Below are 22,495 nucleotides of genomic sequence, written 5' to 3'. Positions count from 1 at the left end.
GCCTGCGTAAAGCCGGAACTTTGATACACAAGGACCACCTCCAGGCTTCCACTGAAGTGTCTCTACTCCTGTCTGGTTTAGTGTCAATGGATACAGTAGGGGTCATGGACATGACTTCATAGTCAGAAGGCTGCTGGACTGAGACAGCTGCTGCTTAACATTGTGGCGGTCTAGGCTGGGCACCACAGGTGGACTTGATCTTGACCATGTCTGTCCAGTGGAAGGATGCAGGTGTGGGGTGTGGGGAGATCAAGCAAAATCACAAATATGAAGGTTTAGGGGCTGTACAAATGTTAGGAAATAAGACAGTTGCAGCGTGGTTGTCTCATTTCCTAGCTCCTGGGAGTCTAGAAGGAGGAGAAAAGCAGTTGCTTGCATGCAGGACTGCATCCTCTCAGATTTCCAGCTCCTGAGGCAGGGGGATGAGGGGATGGGAGACAGTGGCCTTCACTCCTTTCCTGGGGACAGAAGAAGAATGGAGGGACCGATCCTACCGTCCTTTGAGGGACAAGTGCGGGACAGAACACTGACATTCACTGGCTGTGGTCTTGAACAAGGCTCAGATTTCTCTGCGTCTGTTTTCCTCCTCAAACAACACGATCTCTATGGACTCTCCCCACTCTAGTGTCTAGTGGTGGCCAGAGAGCTTAAAACCTACTTGGAAACATCCATAGCTCAGCACAAGAATGACAGGAAAGTTTTTCAAAGTCTGCATTAGGTCCTGTGGCTCAGCGGTTCCTGGACTGCCCAGGAGGGCTCCTGCTTGGTCTGGCCTTGGTCGTCCACAGCTGGGAGAGATATTGTGCCCTGTACAGGCGAAGAGCCAGACGGCAGCAGAGCTGGGGCAGGGCTAGGGAGCCATTCTGTCAGCTTTGGCTTTGCACAGAGAAATGCATACCTGGAGGACGGTGTTATGGTGAAGGTTAACTGCACAAGGATAGTGGGGCCAGAGGTGGTGCGACCCCTTACGGTTGCCCAGTGTCATTGCGATGGACCTTAGAAATGGGCCACAGAAATGGCAGGTAAAGAAACAGGTCCAGGAGAGTAAAGAGAGTTGCACAATGTTGAAAAGGGCCAAACTGAAAGAGAACCAGGTGTTAACTCTTCTTTGCAGAAATGGAAGCTTCTAAAGAGAGAGAATAAAAGAAAAAGAGAGAGAGAGAGATAATAGTCTCTTGTCTTTTGCCCTCGTCTTCCCGCTGCCTAGCCCTCCCTTGCTCTGTCCTGGGAAGTGCCTGCATGTGTCTGCTCCTGCAAGACCAGCATTCCAGCAGCTGAGGAGGGCTGTGTAGGTCCACAGAAGGCTCAGTCAACTAGTGTGTGGGTTAAGCCTGCCCTCTGCCCCCTGCCCTCTGCCCTCTTTCCAAATGTTCTCTTTTACCTCTATTTTTTTTTTTTTCTTTAGCAAATACGTTGGGAGGGCAACCTCCTGGCTCTGTACCTTCTCGGTCTCCAGGAGACTGTGCCTCTGCTACTCAGTCCGAGCGTCGTGTTCTCAGGCCAAGCTCAGGGCAGCAAATACAAGGCTACCAGTTACAGGTGGGTTTAGAGTCTAGCCTTGCCTTGCTTAGGAGACCTCGTACTTGGACAACCTCTATTCTGCTCCCTACAATTCCATTTATTCTGGTCCAGTCTTCCTTTTCTTTTTTCTTTTCTCTTCTCTTTTCTTTTTCTTTTCAGATTTATTTATTTATTTTAGAGAGACAGAGAGAGTGTGTGAACAGGAGGAGGGCAAGAGGGAGAGGGAGAGAGAATCCCAAACAGCCTCCCCACTGAGCACAGAGCCAAATGTGGGACTCAATCCCAGGACCCTGAGAGCATGATCATAGCCAAAAATCAAGAGCCAGCTGCTTAACCCACTGAGCCACCCAGGCGCTCCCAGAATCTCTTTAAGAACATCATCTCCCTTCCTCACTTCTTAAATATCGACTGAGTGCTTGCTCTGGGCCAGATGTGGGAATACAGCTGTGTGCAGGTTGTCAGCAGAGGGGCCTCGTGGTGCCTTCCAGAGTCCACAGTCCAGTTAGGGAGACAGACAAGTTAATAACCAACCACCTGGACTGTGCCAGGTGCCTAGTGGAGAGACGCACTTCACCCTCCCTGGAAGACTGGAGACCTTCTAGGGGAGGTACAGACTAAAGCATGAAGACAAGTTGGCTGTGGGAAGGGTGCCAGGAAACAGGAATGTGTTGCAGGCAGGAGCGGCCATGGAGGAAGTGTGGTGCGGCTGGAGTGTGTTCAGGTGGGGGTTTAAGATGTGTCAGAAGCTACAAAAAAATCCCCCCACCCTGGATGTGCTGTGTTTCTCAAACTCTATGTTGCCTGGCTCCGGGTGCCCCTGCTGTAAACTTCCCTCTTTTCCTTACCATGGGGATTCTAGTGTGTTCTTGAGTGGTGGAGTGAGAGGTCTGCACTCTAGCCTGGCTCTGCTCCTGATTTATTGGTGACCTTGTGAAAGTCACCTCAGTTTCCTCAGTTGTGAAATGAGGAAGGGAAGGAGCCCTTAGCTAAAAGCTGGAGTCTCTAGAGTCTATTTTAGCTCTAGAATTTGAACTCCACAAACACTTTGATGGGTCCTGGAGGGAACAAGGAACCTCCCCTGTTGACCTGTTGATTAGGAGGGAGTTGTTCTGTCTACTGATGAAATAAATTCTCATAATGAGGACTAGCTGTTTAATTTCCAAGGCTTGGTGCAAAATCAAATGTGGGGCCCCATGGCGGAGGGTAAGCTACGCATAGGGCCCTTGTAACTACACAAGCCACATGCCCTTGAAGCCACCCTGCTCATAATTGAACTAGTGACGTTACAGACTCCAGCTGGTGCAAGGAGAATTTAGATCCTGGTGCATGAAAAGGATATTCCTACCTCATTCCTACCTCAATAAGGCCAGGGTCCATGCTAAGATGATGACAGGGCCAGCAGCCCACGTGCCCACCCACTGTCGCCAACACCTATTTTGGAAGAAAGGCTGACTTTGCTTGTGTAGGTTCTTCCGTTTCTCAAGGAAAGACTGCACTCTTAATTAGCGGGGAGCTTCAGATTTCTAGAACAGACTGGTGACTGTTCCAAAGTTTGCAATTGACCCCAGGGTCCCCTGCCCCTGGGGAGAGAGTGGCCAACCCACTTTTTGTTAGTCCTCCCCGCCTCCACTCCATCATAATGAACCTCTTTCATGCCTCGAAACTCCAGCTCCTGTCCCTGCTCCTTAACCTTGTGTGGGATCCCATGATAAAGGATGACTCCCTGCAAACTTCCTTCAGAGTCCCTTGATGCTTTAAGAAGCACTGTTAAGTCACCACTTTAATCACTTAAGGAATGGAAGATTTTCTTCTTCTCCTCCTCCTCCTCCTTCTCTTTTCTCTCTTCTTTCTTTCTTCTTTCTTTCTTTCTTTCTTTCTTTCTTTCTTTCTTTCTTTCTTTCTTTCTCTTTCTGATGAGATTTTCTTCTGAATTCAGTTTTTAAAAATAAAATGTCCTTATTTTTGTAGTATAAAAACTCTCTGGGCATTACACTGTTTCATATTGTACATCTGATTTCCAGTCTCTTTAAAAATCTTACCAGTTATGTTCTGCCTTCATAAATGTCTTTCACTCTCCCATTTCTTTCACTTACTCTTCATACAGTGCAGATGGACCACTCCTCTTTCTTCCTCACACTCCCGGCTTCTTCAGGTTCATTGATTTCTTGACATTATCTTTAAATTATTTCTTCTGCTTCCCTGATTCCCTTCCCTCCCCATCTCAGCAATTCAGTTTGTTTGTATTTTGTCTGCCTATCTATCCATCAATCCGTCTATCCACTCAACCACTCATCCATCCACTTGTCAGTCCACTGTCCATCTGTGTGCCTGCTTTGTGTCAGGCACAGGCCCAGGTGCTAGGGACACAGAGATGAAATGGTGAGTTGCTGCCCTCAAAGACAGTATTGTGGAGGAGGGCAGAGTATAAATAGTTACTTGCATTTAGATAGGCGCAAGGGGCACAGATGTTAAAATGGAAGCTTTGGATGGTGAATAAATACTTGGGAAGGGTGTGCTGGCAGGAGCGATGGACAAGGTCTGGGCAGGAGGGACACTACTTTAGCACAGGAATACATAAAAGCATAATGTTTGCAGGAAGTACCAAACCCTGGCCTATCATTAGAGCATAAGGTTGGGGAATCTGGAGATAGGGCAGGAATTGGTGACAATTTAGTCCAGAGAGGTGGACAGGCAGGGGCTAGACCTTGAAGGGCTTTATCTGTTATTCTAAGATACTCAGGGCTATCCTAAGGGTCCTGGATAGTTTTTAGGTAGGGGATGACCTGGTCAGATTAGATGTTGGGTGGACAATTCTGGCAACAAGGATGAGAGAAGATTTCATGGGTGATTCTCTGAGGCAGGGAGGGCCTGGCAAGAGACAAAGACAGCCTGAATCAGGCTGTGTCACACTCACCAGGCACTTTGGAGGTGAAGTGGATAGAACGGGTTGATAGGCTGGAGGGAGAGTGGACAAAGGACTTCCAGGTTTCTGGCTTGAGAGAGTAGGTGCATCGGGGTGCTGTGACCCTACTCATAGTATCCATTCTGCCTCAGGCTAGCCCCAGTTGCCCTTTGCATCCCATTGTGTTAACACTACATAAATCAAGTCTTTATTTCTTGCTGAGGTTCTTGAAGTATCTTCTTAATCTCTTCTAATCCATCCTACATACCGGTGCCAAAGTAATCTTCCAGGGACAGGTTTCACAGTGCACATTGAATAATTTCCAAGTTCTTCAGCCTGACTCTTAATATTCATTGCTAGTGGGGTCATGGAGACATGCTCTTTGTCCAGGATAATTTTCCATGGAAGGTGGGATATATTACATTTGTAAATTAGCTAAATGTTAAACCTTCTTTAGAAGGGGAACTGAACTTGTGCTCTGAGGGGAAAGAAGGAAGGAGGCAAAGTATCTCCTAGAGGTGACCCAAGGTGACCCTGGTCTTTTTCCATCGTATCTTTCCAGATGTGTCTTCCATTCTCCCCTGCATCTATGCTCTCTGGTCTGTCTACACTGCCTGAAAAGGACTCCCCCTTTCCCACCTCTCCATCTTCACCGACTTCCTCACCTCTTCCTGGTGGCGTCATACATTGCCTCCCATTTCAACCTGTTGAAATCCTACCCATCTTTCAATATTCAGCCCAAATGCAAATGCTTTATTGAGTCTCCTACCCTGATGGGATCCTCCAGAGGCACACTGCCTTTCTAATGGCCTTTGTACACTTTACTGTATATTGTGCCTGCCAGGTCTCACATTTTACCACCCCCACTAGCCTGGGAACAAAGATGGAACACTGGAAGCCTTAGTTGTGGGATCTAGCCCACAGACCTTTTTCATTAGTTTTCACTCTTTTTTAAAAAAATCAAAATTAGGGATGCCTGGGTGGCTCAGGGGTTGAACATCTGCCTTTGGCTCAGGGCATGATCCTGGAATCCCGGGATTGAGTCCCACGTTGGGCTCCCGGCATGGAGTCTGCTTCTCTCTCTGCCTGTGTCTCTGTCTCTCTCTGTGTCTCTCATGAATAAATAAAATCTTAAAAAAAACAAAATTAATTTATTCAAAAAATTACAACCAACATCAAACATACAGAAAAGTACAGAATATACTGTAATATATACTCAGGACCTATCACCAAGAATGAGCACCTTGTGCTACCCACTCTTTTAAGAGATAAAATATTACACATATGATTGCAGCACTAGCCCACACATTCCCAGAGCTGATCTTCACACTGTTTTCAAAATTTAGAGTTAGGTGCCAATATTTAGCAATCAAGAGACTTCACATAAATTCAGGAAGGTTTTGGTTTCCTTGGGAGTCAAAAGATCTGGTGACTCGGGGTGCATCCCAGGCTTGAATCAGCCAGGGCTCTGCAGCTGCCGCCTCCCAGGAGCAGAGTGTGGTGTCTTGCACACCACAGTCTCCACCACTCCCCAAGGCCTCTGGGCTCTAGCCCGTCTCACTTATAACACAAGTGACTGGCTCCCGCAGGTGTGTGAGTTTGACATCTTCATGCAGGCCCCTTGAAGTCAAAAAGCTTCTTTTATTCCTAGATCTGAACCACTAACTCGCTGGATGACCGCGAGTAAATTCTTCTCTGTATTTCCATTTCCTCAGATGTCAAATTAGGGTAATAGGAGTACCTGCTCTTGAGTGTCCAAGGATTATTCTATAAAGTGTGTAAAGCAATACCTGGCACATCATTCTGCCACCAGCGGTCCATGATCTTTTGTTCAAAACTCAAAGGGTAGATGTGTTTTGAAGTTCAGATTTCTTTTAGATTTTAATAAAGTAATATCATATGTTACATAACACCCTCGCCCTGGAGGATCTGGCCCAGCACTTGGTAATTGCACACATTGAAATATCTTCAGGAAAAAGCATGAATATTCACATGAACTGTGATACAGATTGGCTCACCATCCTCAAGTGAGCTTCCTGGGTGTCAGAGTATAATCTGAAACCAGTTCCTACCATGGGAGGGCAGGGAGAGACCCAAGAGGCCACTCCGGTTAGTAGGTGACAGTTGTAATAAGCAAAGGGAACCTACTTATAAGGCTTGTCTTGGGTGGTTCCAAGAGGAATGGATCCTTGCACCTCCCTGCCAGTTCTTAAAAGTTTATAAAGAGGCCTTCACTGGGTTGGGTCACATATACCATGCAGGTGTTCTCAAGACTACATCATTATCTCAAGGCTGAGTCCTTTGGAGCAGCCTCTGGGAATGGGAAAGGTAAGCAGGGCCCGCATTCCAAGGACAGGGGAGGGGATGAGAGGCCTTGGAGAGCCCTGGCCGAGCTTGAGGGTCAATCGATGGTTACATCACTTCTATGACCTGCCCCGATAACTTCATCAACTTCAGGATGGGCCAGGCTGCCTGGAGCTGTCAGGATGCCCCCGGTGAGGAAGCCCATCCTCACCCCAGAGGTATGTTGCCCTTGTCTCCTACTTCAGCTCTTTCTTGGATATTTTGACTTCCCAATGAGAGGGAAAATTGTGAAGCCCGTTTGTGTTATTGCTGTTCGTCTGCATGTTGATAAAGAAATTGAGAATTCTGTATGCAGGGTGAAAGGCAAGATCTCTGGGTTTCTACAACAGCTGGTCCTGCTGGCCTTCCTGTCCACCTCACCCCTTCTCAACCCTTCAGGCCTCCTGCCACCTTTCTGGGGGCCCTTCACTCAGCCATTCACCTGCCTGCCTGCTCCACTTCCACCTTGGCCCTGAGGCCAGCCTCATTGTCCCATTTGACACCCTAGGCTATCTAATCCCCCCTCGGGTAAATCCTTCCCTCCTGACAGGCCAGTCTCCTCACTCCCCTTCAGCCTCCTTCTCTCTCACCTCCACACTTCACCCTCTCCTTCCCACCACTGCTCAGATCCCTCACCTGCCTGGACCACCTCACTTTCCAACTCAACGCCCTTCTGCCCTTAAAGGCCTAGCTGAGGCCCCCCTGCTCTGTGCCCCCCCCCCCCCCATCAGGTGAGCTCCATTCCCTGGACTCACCCTTATGGCTTACCGATGGCTGAGCACTTACATATGCTTTCTTTCATTCACTCATTCACTGGACTCTGTGCTGTACTTGGGAGGGGGGGAGGAGGGGGCCAGGAGAGAAAAGGGAGGAGAAAAGGGTAAAGGGAGAGGGGAGGGCAAAGGAAAGGAGGAGAGGAGGGAAGGGGAAGAGTGGGATGGGAGAGGGAAGTGGGAGGGAGAGGAAGGAAGGGAGAGGAAGGGGAGGGAAAGGAGAAAAGGGAGACAGAAGGACAAGGGGAGGGAAGGGGAGGGAAGGAGCAGAAGGCAGGGGGGTGGAGGGAGGGGAAGGAAGGGAAGGGAGAAGGAGGAGAGATGAGGGAAGAGGAAGGCAGGGGGCTTCTGTGCATAGCTCTAAAGGCCTGAAGGCCTCAGTCCTGTGCCCAGTGTAAGTAAAGAGGGGCCAACTTCACGAGCCCAAACATTCCGAGGCCTGTCTGCTTATTCAGCTAGACTGCCAGTTGCTCAGAACCCTTCTCTGTGCTTCTGCTCACACTGCCCATGCTGGCCCTCTGGCCAACATGCTCCTTCCCTTCCCTATGAGATTGCCCTGGTGGGTTCATAGGTATGGAATCTCACTAGGCTAAAAACTCAGCTGAGTGGCCCTTGTCCTGGATCCCACCACCCTTCTTCCCTTGCTTGGCTTCTGGCACAAACACATAAAGCAATGTGCACCTTACAGGTGCTGGCCAGCTGCTGTCTCTGGTGGTCTGTGGGAGCACGGGAGGGTGGGGAGGGAGGGCAGAATGAAGTGTTTCATTCATCCACTGGGCCTGCTCCACTTGGATGGCCCCTGCTGATCCTCTGGCCCTTAGGTTTTAGTGACAGAAAACTTCACCCCCACCAGAATGTTTTTTTTCCCCCTTTCTCCTTAGAATGAAAGCCTAAATATCTCCTTTGTGGGAATCAAATTGAACTGAATTCATAATTCAGTTCAATTTGAACTGGGTGAGAAAGAAGCCATGGGAATGTTAGGTGTGACTCTGGCCATGGCTCAGGTTCATAAAGGCAGGCAATAGCCTGGTCTGGAGACAGACAGCTATCACCTCCCACACTCTGAGCCCCACTACCACCTCCTCACCCACTTCAGGCCACACAGTCTTTGCCAGCCCTGGCACTGTTTCTTTTGACTCTTGGTCCTCTGTTCAGTTGATGACTATGTCATCCTTTAAGTCCCTAAACTTGCCTCAGTTGACCTCCTCTCCTGAGGGGGACAGAGAAGGACCACAGGCCAATGATGAAGGGGAAAGGAAAGCACAGAGGCTAAGGAAATAGAGGGATAAAGCTTCATCCCAGCAGGCAGTGTCAGGGAGAGTTGGGGAGAGGAGGAAAGAGTAGGGAGGAGTTGATTCTGAAGGTGTGGGGTAGTAGACCTTTACCTCTTGCACTGGGTAGGAGCCAAAGTTTTAGGGGGGTTCATACTTGTCCCCTTTACTTTCCATGGTGTGGTTTCATTGTGTGTTTTGAAAGGTTAAATACGGGCTGTGGATTGCCAGGGTGGCCCAGGTGTGTCCCAGGGGCCTTTTAAGGACCCTGGCTTTGGCAGTAAAGGCTGGTTACATCTCTGCATCTCCTTCCCCTGCCCAGGTCATCTTGCAAGGGCTTGCAGACCCTCCCAGATGCCCCTCAGGGGTTCTCCTGGGTCCTAGGGAGTCTCCGGCACAGGGCTGGAGGTGACCCAGAAGGAGGTGACCCAGGCTCTCCCAAGGAGCAGCACACCACCACACGCTGGTGCTGTCTTGCACTGCTGACGAACCCCTCTGTCCCACCCCCATTGTGTTGTAAATTTAGGCAGTTCCAGCTGCAAGATTCAGTGCAAGGATAGGGGCTTTCAATTCAGTCTACCTGGGCTAAATGTCCTGGTCACTTAGCAGTTAGTGGCAACTGATGATCAAGTTTCCTATCAATAAAAGGCAGTGATAATCCCTACCTCAGAGGTTTCTGGAGAGGGTTAAATGAAGTGATATTTGCCTGAAACATAGCAGGTGCTTAGTCGTGATCCCCTTTCCAGACACTTCTGTCCACCTCCATTCCACACTGCTTTTCTAAATAGGAAATAATGATTCCTAGAACTGGATGGGGAAAGGAGGAAGGTATGTGTTCACATCAACCACAGCATCCTCCAGATTAGGCATTAAAACATTTATTACTCTTTTCCTTGAGCTGTATGCGGGAATAAGAATTTGTAAAAGATAAGAAATGCTTTGCACGTGACAAAGGAAATGGAGCTCATAGGCAAAACTCTACAAGAAAGAGGCCCGAATAGCTCAGGACCAGCAGCTGCAGCTTTCGTACCAGCAGCTACAGCAAATCTCCTTGTATGTCCTATGGAGTGTGGGGAAGACAGAAAACTTCCAGGTGGGCCAGGGGCTGAGAATGTTCCTGGTAGTAGGAGAAAAATAGGAAGGTGGCCATCTTGGAAAAGGAACACAGTAGGACCTGGGCTTGTGCCCTTGTTTCTTTCTGTATGAAACCAGAGGGGATGAGCTTGATAGACTTCTCCCAACAACATCTAGGTCTACATCCTTGCCATCCTCAGATCAGTGAGTCTTTGTTTTTAGGGTCTCCTTGTGCTGTTTCACCAGCGAACCAATCCACTCCGTGGTCTTCTGCTTGGCTTCCTCCCAGCTGAAGAGTGGCTTATACCCCAGATCTCGCTGAGCTTTCTTATAAGAGAAGGTAAATATGCTATTTGACAAAGTCACCATGTGGCGGTTGAAGGGGGGTTGATATTTATAAATCGGACTGAGCAGGAAGCTCACTATTTCCAGCAGGAAGGCAAGCCAGTATTCCAGAGATATGGGAAGGCTCATTCTGGAATCAAGGGAGAAACCCCATTCCTTGCTCAAATTGTAATTGAGGTCATCATAGCTTTGATGAGGAGTGTCATCTGAAATGTAATAGAACTGTCCTTGGACACTTGGGGCCTTCTTGGGGTCCTGTAGGGCCCTCAAGGCCAGAATGTGAGCCCAGGCCACATTGCCAACATAGACGGGGTTGACTATGGAGAACTTGCTGTGATGTGTCAGGATGCCATTGTTCCTCAGAGCTTTGTATATATAGTTATAAAGGAATATGCTTCCTTCCCCATAGATATACATGGGCCTTAAAGCACAAGTATGCAAAGTGCCACCATTTTTAAGAGCCCACCCATTAGCAGCTAGCACAGCCTTCTCTGCAAGCTTTTTGCTGTATGGGTAGGGAGCAGACCATGTTGATTCAAGATGCTCTTCTTCGTGGGCATTCTGGATGATGTCCCTGTAGGAGTTGGGCCCAGCCACCTCTATGGTGCTGGTATAGATGAAGATCGGCACACTAGCCTGGGCACAGGCTTCCAACAGGAGCTGAGTACCTGCCCATGAGGAGCACACTGTCAGTGTCAACAAATAACCCAAGGGGCCAACCATGCCCACAGGCCATGTCCACCCCTTCCCCCTTCAGTGAGGTGGTTACTGCAGATCAGAAGTGCATTCCTCTGTGTCTCCAGCTAAGATCTGACTATGCAATAGCCATGGGAAAAATGCAAAAATGAGAAGAAATCGACATCTGAGTTCTAGAAAGCAAGAATTTCTAGGCTTTCAGATTTCCTGGACTTGTGTGTGTATTTTTAATTTTGGAAAAGGACAGAGGGTTGCAATTTCATATCTTGCTGAGTGGAGAGATTAAAAAATTATCACTTATCCCTACCACCTCATTAAAAACAGGTTATTTTAAATAAAAAAAAAAAATTCGGAGGTCATACTCTCAGAATATGGACTGGAATTTTACCTAGTCTTGATTGAGCGTTCCCTACAAAGACCACTCCTAATTCTGGCTGTTACTCCTTTTACCCAGCTCTGAAAAGTGGGGGTGACAAACCTTCCTTTTAGTTAGTATTCTGGAGCCTGGCTCTGGCCTTGTAGGTGGGAGTTTGGGGGAGAACCCGGAGGAGGAGTGTGCCCTCTGGTGGTTAACACCAATAACGGGAGGATCTCGCAGAATCCCAGCTCTGGGAGGTAATGCAAAGCGCCTTCCCAGTAAGAAAGAAAGAATAACCCCGGCAAAACATTGTTTTTATTTCTCTCTCTCTCTCTCTCTCTCTCTCTCTCTCTCTCTTAAAAAATCCCTTTTAAAGGCTTTGTGCAATTTGATTTTCGGGAGAGACAGCCTCGTTAAAAAAAATACCAAATCTAGAGGCTGAGAATATTTGGCGTTAATTTTCCTGCAGAGGCGGAAATTATCGTTATTTGAAGTATCTTCGAAACCTGGAAATGACATTAGTTTTAATTAACTGATGGCTCTAACACTTCTCAGCGATGTCAAATCCCCTGTTGTTGGGGGTCCAGGAGAGCAGGAATTAGCCAAGCGGCCAAAATGGAAAATTTGGTTAATCTAGTACCCTCCTTGAAGTGTGGGAGTGGTGAGGGTATGGCTAAGCAGAAGCTAGAAAGGGTCTTTTTTGAGATGGTGCTACGTTAGCCTGGAGACCCTGAAGCAATGAGTTGCTTCAGAAAGGGAGCCTCTGGGATGCCTGGGTGGCTCAGCAGTTGAGCATCTGCCTTTGGCTCAGGGCCTGATCCCAGAGTCCCAGGATCCAATCCCACATCGGGCTTCCTGCATGGAGCCTGCTTCTCCCTCTGCCTGTGTCTCTGCCTCTGTGTGTGTGTCTCATGAGATATTTTAAAGATTTAAATAAAATCTTAAAGAAAAGAAAAGGAAAGTGAAGAAAAGAAAGAAAAGAAAAGAAAGAAAAGGAAAGAAGAAGAGAAAAGAAAAGAAAAGAAAAGAAAAGAAAAGAAAAAAGAAAAGAAAAGAAAAGAAAAGAAAAGAAAAGAAAAGAAAAGAAAAGAAAAGAAAAGAAAAGAAAAGGAGCCTCTGAGTAGACTAATGACTAACTTTGTAAAGCAGGGTCATGGAAGCCAGATGGGAGTGGGGGTTGGGGTTCTGTGGTCCTAGAGAGACTGGCCTCCAGGGCTCAGAAGGATGACTTTACCTGCCTAGCTAATAAGGGATTTAAGCTAATCCATTAAATGAATGTGTCTAGATTTAAAGTAGATTGAAAAGCCGCAATCCAGAAAGAGCCACCAGGCATTTATGGATGAGGCTCTAAGGACGGTGTACCTTGGGCACCTAGCTATAAAGTACCCTTTTTTTAAAAAAAATATTTTATTTATTTATTATAGACAGAGAGAGAGAGAGAGAGAGAGAGAGAGACAGGCAGAAGGAGAAGCAGGCTCCATGCAGGGAGCCTGACGTGGAACTCGATCCCGGGACTCCAGGATTGCGCCCTGGGCCAAAGACAGGCGCCAAACCACTGAGCCACCCAGGGATCCCCTAAAGTATCCTTTAATAGCAAAGCCAGCAGTGAGCTGAAGAAGTACTCTTATGGATAAAGGGAAGCTATTATCATTAAGAAGATATCATGGAAAGGCATGTCCTGGGTAATTCTGTCCTGTCAGACTGCTGTGAGCTAGCTTTGCTGGTTTCTTGAGAGGAATCTTCCTTTGATGTGAGTGGGAAGGTGCTAGATGTTCTTATTATGCTTGGAGATCCCTCATAGAAGTCCTACCTGAGGGAAACTGGCTGGGAGCTGTGGCCCTTCACTCCCAGGCCACTGGGAAGCTCTCAGTGGTGATAAGAAAAAGCTGGAGCAGGTTCAGCAGTGTTCAGTGATGGGGGCTTCTCCATTCCTGTTCTATTTTCTGAGCCTCATTTGCCCACCTCACTCCATATCCCTCCCTGGGATACTATACCCTTCAGATTGACATTCATGATGGTCTCTCGGTGAATGACATTCATGACGTCAATGACAGAGGCGGTGTGAATGACAACTGAGGTGCCCTGGCAGGCTCTCTTCAGGCACTGCTCATCCAGAATGTCTCCTTCCACCATGGTCAGCTTGGTCTTGCTCTGGAGCTCTGTGTGAACATAAGTCAGGTCATGGGAAGGCTTTCTGGATCTGGAAGTTTCCTGATAAAAGTGGCATTTACCCAGATCTTCAAAGACATGTACACTGGGAGGAGGGTGGGGGTGGGGAGACCAATCCTTGGAAGGAACAAGTAAACAAAAACACAGAGACCAGTATGTGTAGCATTTATTGGGAAAGAGCAAACATCCATTTCTACTCCATTTTATTCAGAAGAAGAAGAAGAGGAGGAGGAGGAGGAGGAGGAGAAGAATTATATTTGTACAGTGAGGAGTCAAGTATGCCTGGGATAAAAATTGTTAAAGACATTCATAAGAAGTTCATAAAATTCATTAAGGATAGTAGGGTGATTATGAAGAATGGGTATAAGAGGAAAGAATTTGAATTTAATTCTGTAGGGAGTGAGGAATCATGTATGGATTTGGAACAAGAAGAGAAACAGAGTTGTGGTGCAGGAAGCTAACCCTGGCTGCAGTGCCTAAAATGGGTCCATGTGGTACATCTAAGAGAAAGCAAAGCAATCGAGAGATTACTCAGAATGTCTGCACCAAAGTTCAGAGGAGGAGGATGGAACCGGGCCTCCCACAGCAGGAGGAGGGAAGGGCAGGGATACACAGGCTCAACTTTGCAGACCTTACCCACACATGCCCTGGTTCTTATTGGAGATAGTCTGAGAGGAAGAGGAGGAGTCCATGTCAGCCCAGATATTTCCTGCTTAGCTGACCAGAAGGATAGTGGAGCCAGTAACAGGGAATTTGGGATGGCCCAAATGAGAGGTTAACTGAAAAAAAAAACCTTATTAGATATCATCTAAAGCAGAGAGTAATGCTGAAAATGAGTGACGGGCACTGAGGGGGCACTTGACGGGATGAGCACTGGGTGTTATTCTGTATGTTGGTAAGTTGAACACCAATAAAAAATAAATTTATTATAAAAAAATGCTGAAAATGAGTCAGCCACCAAGGGACTAACATTCTGGCCACCTAGCCAAGGGCCTTAGGACCTTTAGCTCCTCTGAAATCCACCGGAAGTGGCACTGCCAGTCACACCATCGCCTCAAACTAGCCTGTGAACTCAACATGGTGCTACATACAGTTTGGATTAATACCCTACACATATTTTGTGCTTTCTACTTTGCACACTCCTTTCACAGTTTTCTGGTTTTTCTTTCACAGCTATCTCATGACATAGGTATTCAGATTTCCGCTATACAGGCAAAGAAGCTGAGGCAGAGACAGGTTAAAGGGCAGGTCTAAGTCACACTTCCAGTGAAGACCCAAACCTGCCTCCTGCCTTGGAGCTTTGTTCTCTCTCCCCTGTCACCCAAGTGCAGGACTAGTGCTTTTATTTTCTGAGGCAGATTAAGGATAAGTCTGTGTATTTAAAGGATAAGACAATTTAACTGAAATCGGAGGCCAGAGAACAGTGAGAGAGAAATTCAGAGTGAAAAATTCAGGGCTGGGAAATTTCCTTCCTGGACTACAACTTGGAAGAACCATCTGCTTTCCCTAAGCCTCTGCCAAGTTTGCTCTGTCCTGGGCTCCTTCCCGTTGTTGGGCAACTCCAAGAATGCCCCCAAATGGGAGAAAGGTAGGGGAAAGCTGCTGGGAATCAGTAGGATTTTCTCGGATTTTGTCTCCACCTCTGCCTTTTCCCCTCCTTTCTTCTGTCTCTTCTTTGCTGCAGGCTTCAGCAGACAGGCTGGGAGGAATTGATCTGCTGAGCAGTGAGAAGTCCAAAGCCAGGGGAGGAAAGGACTCTCAACCTATTAGTTTGCAGGGGTGTAAAGAGACCAGCAGAGGGCACTGCTGGTGTCTTGGCAGTGGAAGCATAGCTCCCTCCCTCTCTGAGGCTCTGCGGACTTGATGAGGATTTTTCATAGCCTGAATATACAGTGGCTTATGTGGTGTGGGCTGCATTGTAAGGAAGCCCAAAGAGAAGCTACCAGACAAGTTAGTGGCTAAGAGCACAGCCGCTGCAGTTAGATCTTCTGGGTTCAGGTCCAGCTTTGCCAGTTTTCAGCTGTGAGACCTTGAACATGTTAGCCTTTGCTATGGTATGAGTGTTTATGTCCCCTAGATTCAATGTTGAAATCCTAATGCCAATGTGATGGAGTTAGGAGATAGGGCCTTTGGAAGGTGATCAAGTCATAAGGGTTTAGCCTTCATGAAGGGGATCAGTATTCTTATTAAAGAGATCCCAGAGACATCCTTCACCTCTTGCACTATGTGAGGACACAGAAAGAAGGCACAGGCTCTGAACTAGATAAAGAGAGCTCTCACCAGAGCATGACCCTGCTTTGCCCTTGGATTTCTATGCCCCACAACTGTGATAAATAAAATTTCTGATGGGTTTAAGCCACCCAGCCTGTGGTATATTGTTGCAGCAGCCTTGACAGACTAAGACACCTTTCTGCGCCTGTTTTCTCATCAAGAAGAGGAGGACAACATTACCTATTCCACAGGGATGTTATGAGGAGCAAATGAGTTGACATGCAAAGAACACTTAGCACAGTGCCTACACAGAAAGACCACTGAAAGGATTCTCCACTGTGATATTTACAGAGGCCCCTATCCATCCCTGACATCACTTGACTTGTCACACTGGGGAACTGTTCTTCTAGGTTGAACATTGCCTTTTTGTGAGCATCAACTGTCAGACTGTAAGTATTTTGAGCCATAAGGATTACAAACAGATGAAGTTGCTCATATGTGTTCATGTGTGTTCATCAGAGACACCATTGAAGCAGAAGGTAGAGAAAATAGGACATTTGAGATATTCAGAGTACAGGAAAGAGGATAAGAGTGATGGGTGCAGTCCTGGAGGGTGGGAGGCAGTAGGGGACTCTCAGTGGGGAGGTGGAGTCTTCTGGGCACCCTGGGGCCTGATGTTGACACTCAGTCCAGAGGGGTTGGGAGGGGGACAAAGATTGCTTTGGGTCACACAGAGGGGAAGTGGGAGAGACTGAAGACTCACTTTGCCAAGAGGCAGCCCTGGAGCCATATGACTGAGACATCTGTGATGAAGCTCTACTCTGAACCCTACAGTTCATTAACTGGAAGGCCTCAGCACGTCACATTACCTGTGTGTACCTCAATTTCCTCAAATTTCCTCATTGTCCTGTTGGGTGAGATCCCTTTCCTACCTTCTTTACAGGGTTGTTTTGAGGATCCAGGGATGAAACAGGTTTTATAAATCTCACTTTTGCATTTGCACCAGGGATAGCATTCTGGGGACACAGCAGAGCAGTGAGCTGCTACAGCAGACTCTACAGCCACTATTCTCACGGTGATGAATAGAGACAAATAGGAAAAAGAGATGTGCAGGGACGCCACATGAGGAATCCACACTCCAGAGCCTCAAATTCTGTCTCTGGCTCCCTCCCATGCTGTACAGTGCCCTCTCCATCTCCCTCCCACCACCCCCACCCCATCTCTCTCTCTCTCTCTCTCTCTCTCTCTCTCTCTCACACACACACACACACACACACACACACACAGCTTCACCTTCACTTTCTTTTGTTTCACCTTCACTGGAGATGCTAAATGAAGCCACAGAAAGACCAGGGCAATCAAGAGAGGCAGGGAGCCACTGGTAGGGTCTTCAGGTTAATGGTGTTTGCTTGCCCTTTGCAGATGTTGCACAGCAACTTCCAAGTCCACAATCTTCAGGACATTAGAGTTGTTGACAAGGTAGAGATGTATGATTTTATAAATGAGAAGAAGAGATCCAGAGGCCAAAATGGGTGGCCTAAGGTCATCCTCTATAGTTCTGGATCAGGGTCAGAGACTCAGTCTCTTGACAGTCCTGTATCTCTTATACTACACGACCTGTGATTTCCTTTCTGATGACTTTGGACTTGGGATTAGACTTGATTTGGCTACAATTTTTCTTGATTTGCTAGACAAGAATTCCTTTCCCCATACCTGTACAGGGGTTAAGATGGAGCTACCCATCCATGAACTCAATTTCACTTACTAGAAAATTCCTCCAGCAGTTCTGGTCTGAAAGCTTTGTCCAGTGCCCGGATCTCCTGCAGCTCCTTCTCCTCTGCCAACAAGTGAACAATCCGCTGACCCAGAAACCCTCCTGCACCTGTCACAAGGCAGCTCCATCCAGCCATGGTCAAATCTGGGTCCCAAGAAGTACTCTCCAGGAACCAGAAAAACTGGAGAGCAAATTAGATTACAGGGTGACCCTGAAGAAAGCCAGAAAGAGAGGTCAAGTGGTTGCAGGCTTACAAAAACCATTTTGTTCCCTCCCCTCTACTTTGCAAAACTTGAATGCCCGGGAATAATTGAAAGAAAATGAGAATGCTCTAACCTGTTAGATTGTCAGAAGCTAGCTGAAAGAGCTGAGGTTCTGGTCTCCTTATCTCCTGAAGGCAGGACTGGAGTTTTATGCACTCTTGTTTCTGGCTCAGCCTCTTCACCTTGAACTCTTACCACATACTCATTGCTCACGCCTTCTCCAGGTTCCCTCCTCCCTCAAAAGTGGTGACCTTTAACATATCTTTCATTCCTCCAAAGCACAGGAAGCAAGTTTCAGGGCCACAATGTGATAACAGCTTGGTTCTCCCTGCAACAAGACATCCGGCAGTCAGTGCCAGCTGTCTGGGATCCATAATCTGTGGATTTAAATGAAAAGAAAAAATCTGCCAGCATGATGTGCAATTTTGCCTTGTAAAATAAATACTTTGGGGGTGGGGAAACCAATATATAATCCATGATCTCCTTTTTTGGAGTGCCATTTGAAATGTTACTGTCTTGCAAGGTGTACACATTTGCACTGGTGACAGCTCCAGTCATCAAGTTCTATGGGAAGTGACTTTCTTTCCAAACCCATATATACAGAACCTCAATTTTGATATTCCCTTGGAGAGCTCTGGATTTGTGGAAGAAGATAAGCATTGAAGAGAAGCTCTCTGGTGATAACTGTTTAGTTCTATGGCTTGGATAATGAGAATAGGAATGTGTAGTTGTGGCCACAGTGGATCTTATGGACATTTGCACTCACCTACATTTTGGTTGCAAAATCACTCTCAGCAGAATCCTGAACTAAGGATGCTGTGGATGCTTCCGAAGCCTGTACCCCAAAGGTGCCCAAATACTACCACCATAAGCTCCTCAAGACATTGCCTTTTTCCTACTTTAAAAAAATGAAGTGTGATTTACATGCATTCAAACATCCAGATCTTAAGTGTTATTCAATGAACCTTGACAATCATGTATAATATTGTGATTATAGACGCCCAGACAACATATAGAACATTTCTTTCACCTCAAAAAGTTCTTCACCACCCCTCAATCTATCCTAGAAGCAATGATTTTCTGATTTTTAGTTTCAATAGATGCTCTTCTATTTTTTTCTCCTAAAGTCTTTATGGTTCCAGATATACATTTAAATATAGAACCCATGTGATTCTGTGCGGATTACAGAAAAATTTACTGTTGTATTTTTCTCTTGTCTCTTTTTTCTTTCACCAGCTTCTTTTACTTATTGGCCTTCTTTTATTTGCCTTGGGTTCAAACTGGTCTTGCTTTTCAAGGTTCTTAGAGTTAAACCTTAGGTTATTGATTTTATCCCTTTTCCTTTTGTGACTATTGACACTTCGAGCTGTAAATGCCTCTCTAAGCAGTAGGTTAGCCACATCCAACAATTTTGTTGTATCGGACTTTTACCATCATTCAGGGTAAAAATATTTTCTAATTTACCTGTGATTTCCTCTTTAACATGTTTTTCCAAAGTATATTGTTCAATTTCTAAAATTGGGGATTTTCTAAATATCTTGTTGTTATTGACTTCTAATTCAATACTTTTGTGGTCAGAGCATATACTCTGTATGATTTTGACTCTTAGATATTTACAGAGACTTGTTTTGAAGTCCAGCATATGGTCCTGGTGAAAACACCATATGCACTCGAAAAGGATGTTTTCTTTAGTTCTTGGGAAAAATGCCCTACAAAGATTGGGTTTGACACCCTCCCCTGGGTCTCTCTTTCTCCTTGTGTTGTGGACATTCTCCTCTTCCCACTTAACACCCGACTCCTTGTGCTGCAAACACACTTGCCTGGAGAAGTTTGACCGTAGTCATTGAGTTATAGTGGCTTGTTCTCTGAAGCTGTCACACTAGCTAAAGGGCCTTGGTCTTGCTGAAACCTGTGAAGCCCTACCTGAGGCCACCAAGGTGCATCACACAGCTTTGCCTGCTAGAGTAATGCTGAAGTGAACCACACACATCCCCTACCCCCTTCAGGACTGGGGTATTCATTCCCCTAGGTGTTGGGAATGTTGGAGGCTGGCAGAATTCAACTACTGTCTGCCTGGGAATCACTTTCAGCCAAAGAGCCAATAGAACAAGAGTTTAGAGTCTCTGAGTGGAACCAATAACTAGGTTCTATAGAAAATGAGAAATAAATGAAAGGCAAGGCAGATAGGGCTACATATCACGTTTCTTTTTTTTCCCAAACATCTTTATTGAGATATAATTTACATGCCATAAAATCCACTTGCACAGAACAAAGAATAGGAGGAACACTTTCTTATAGAGGAAAAAGGGAAGCTGGGATGCTTTATAAACAGAAAGTCCATTGGAGTGAACCACCATTTTGAAGTATAATAACTTTTCATTGATTGGGCTGCGAAAGTCTCATTGACCGGCGGAGGAGGAAAGCCTTTGGGGGTAGTAAAGTGGTATCTACCTGCATCTCCTGTTGGGTCTGCAATTGACAATGAGTGTTTGGGCATAAAAGCTCCCTCTACTGGTCTACTGACTCCATCCTAAATGAAATTTTAAAAATTGATTTCCACAGAAACATTTTGTCCAGTCTGTGGCTTTTCGTTTTCTTAGTAACGTCTTTTGAAACACAAACATTTTTAATTTTTATGAAATCCCACTTAAAAATTCTTTTCTTTGAGGGTGACTGGATGGCTCAGTTGATTAAGTGTGGGACTTTGTTCTGCCTGAGGTCATGATCTCCTGAGTCATGAGATCAAGCCCTGCACTGGGTCACGTTCAGCAGAGAGTCTACCTGAAGATTCTCTCTCTGTACCCTTCCCCCTGCTCTCACATGCACTCCTTCTCTCTAAAATCAATAAATCTTTTAAAAACACGTTTTTCTTTTATCACTCATGTTTTTGTCCAACCCAAGGTCATAAAGATTTTCACCTATGTTTTCTTCCAAGAGGTGTATAGTTTTAGCCTTGACATTTAGATCTATGATCCATTTTGAGGGAATTTTTGCATGTGGTGTGACTTAACAGTTTATATTTGTATGGCCAATTGATTTTGATAAAGGTGCCAAGAAAAATTCAACAGGGGAAAATGATTTTTTTTTTAAAGCAAATGGTGCTGGGACAGCTGGAGAGTCTAAGTGCTCAGGGAAGATCAGGGCACATTTTATAAAGTGTGGCCTCTCTGGGTCACTGCCAGTTGACATCAGAGTTTGAGAAGAATTCCCCAATATGCCATAGCATGGGCTAATTAATATACTGTATTAGGAAAACTCACAAAGGCCAAGGGTTGGCAAAGAAATAGAAGGCATGATTTCTCCATCCTTCCATTCTACACTGATGTGTAAGTAGTGCACAGTGTGAGTCTGCATTCCAGTGTAGGGACACTAGCCTCTATTATTCTATGTTTGTATCACACAAACACAGAGAGCAGCTTTATCAGTGAAGAAAAACACATGATGTTGGTCCCAGACAGTCTGGGTTTGGAGGGCCGGATGTTTATAAAAGTTGTAAGGAAAAATCAATTTCCCAACACCTGGAGTCAGTGGAGCTCATGAGATGTATTTCCCTCTTTTTGGGGAAGAAAGCCACTGGTTCCATAGGGAGCCATTCAGGTTATAGTCTGTGATACTGGGAAGAGTGGATCCCTCTTCTTGGCTACCTTGCTAAACTCCTGGATCACTTTAGGACAATTATACTTCTTATGCCATCTAGAGAGGTAAGTTTGGGAAATGGAAGCACACAATAATTTTTAAAGTCACAGGATTAGATGAAATATAGGGTGAGAGTATTTACGGATAAAAGGAAAAGCCTCAGGGCTAAATCCTGGGACAGACATAACATTAGAGGTTATATATATATAACATTTAGAGGAGGAGGAGCCAGTTAAGGAGTTTGAGCAGGAGCAGTGTGAGGCGGGAGGAAAACTGAGAGAGTGCTACTATGAAAGTCAAGTGAAGAAAGTATTTCAAGAAGTGTGGTAGACTGTGTTGAATGTTGCTGGGGCATCAAATGCAATGATGAAAAAAATTGACCTTTGGTTTTGGCAACATGTAGTTCATAATTAACTTGTTAAAAGCAATGTCCACAAAAAGTTGTGTTGAAAGTCCCACTGGAAAGTGTTGCATTCAGTCCAAAAGAAGTTAAGAGAGTGATGACAAAAAACCCAACAAACAAACAAAAAATTCACCTGTTCAAGGAGTTGCACCATGAAGATCCCACTAGAAACATGTTAAAGCCAGTGGAGTCAATACTTTGTTGTTGTGGTTGTCACACTGTTTTCGAAATGGGATGCTCCCTTTATTACTGAATCCTTAACAGCTAGCACAGCGCATGGCACATGGTAGATGTTTAAAATTTGTTGAATGTTTGACTGAATGAAGTGTCTATATCTTATACATCCTCAGATTCCCATAAGAAATAGCACATTATCTGATGCATTATAGGAGCTTAATTAATGTTTGCTGAATGAATGAATATATGAACAATCAAGGTCTCCAATGTCTTAATGCTTTTGAAACTCTTATGGAGTAATACATAAAAAGAAATAGAAGAGAGCAGTAACCACACAATTAAGTGTACAAGAAAACTTCCCATATTAATGGAACTCCCCATATTTGCCTGCCTCTCCAGCCTTGAAGGCAGCAATTTGCCCTGTAATCTCTCTTATCTTGGATGATGACATCCAAGCTCCTTATATGTGGAACCCATATGTATTATCTCATTTCATTTTCAAAATAAACTTTATCTTTAGAAGATTTTTAAGTTCACAGAAAAATTGAGCAGAAAGTACAAAGAATTCCCATGTATACA

General features: G+C 45.8%; 1 protein-coding gene and 1 long non-coding RNA gene across 4 annotated transcripts in view; one reads left to right on the top strand and one right to left on the bottom strand.

Moving 5' to 3' along the window:
* Positions 1-9,672: 9,672 nt before the first annotated feature.
* LOC112664108 (3 beta-hydroxysteroid dehydrogenase/Delta 5-->4-isomerase) lies at positions 9,673-17,927 on the bottom strand. 2 transcript variants are annotated; one of them, XM_025453367.3, is made up of 4 exons: positions 17,774-17,927; positions 17,429-17,648; positions 13,278-13,442; positions 9,673-10,897 (listed from the first exon to the last, which is right to left on the bottom strand). In XM_025453367.3, the coding sequence occupies exons 2-4, from the start codon at positions 17,571-17,573 to the stop codon at positions 10,086-10,088; spliced, it is 1,122 nt and encodes a 373-aa protein (XP_025309152.1). In that variant the 5' UTR covers positions 17,574-17,648; positions 17,774-17,927; the 3' UTR covers positions 9,673-10,085. The 2 variants fall into 2 exon arrangements, with proteins under 2 accessions (XP_025309152.1, XP_048951655.1); XM_049095698.1 differs by lacking the exons at positions 17,429-17,648; positions 17,774-17,927 and adding an exon at positions 14,089-14,231.
* Positions 17,928-17,950: 23 nt separating this feature from the next.
* LOC112664110 (uncharacterized) overlaps positions 17,951-22,495 on the top strand; it is a 74,412-nt gene continuing 69,867 nt past the window's right edge. For both annotated transcript variants that reach the window (XR_003139503.3, XR_007402989.1), the window contains exon 1: positions 17,951-21,401. This is a non-coding gene — a long non-coding RNA (uncharacterized LOC112664110). The remainder of the gene's footprint in view (positions 21,402-22,495) is intronic.

This window comes from Canis lupus, chromosome 17 (genome assembly GCF_003254725.2).
Source record: "Canis lupus dingo isolate Sandy chromosome 17, ASM325472v2, whole genome shotgun sequence".
NCBI lineage: Eukaryota > Metazoa > Chordata > Mammalia > Carnivora > Canidae > Canis > Canis lupus.
This window is presented reverse-complemented; position numbering and strand designations above follow the sequence as displayed.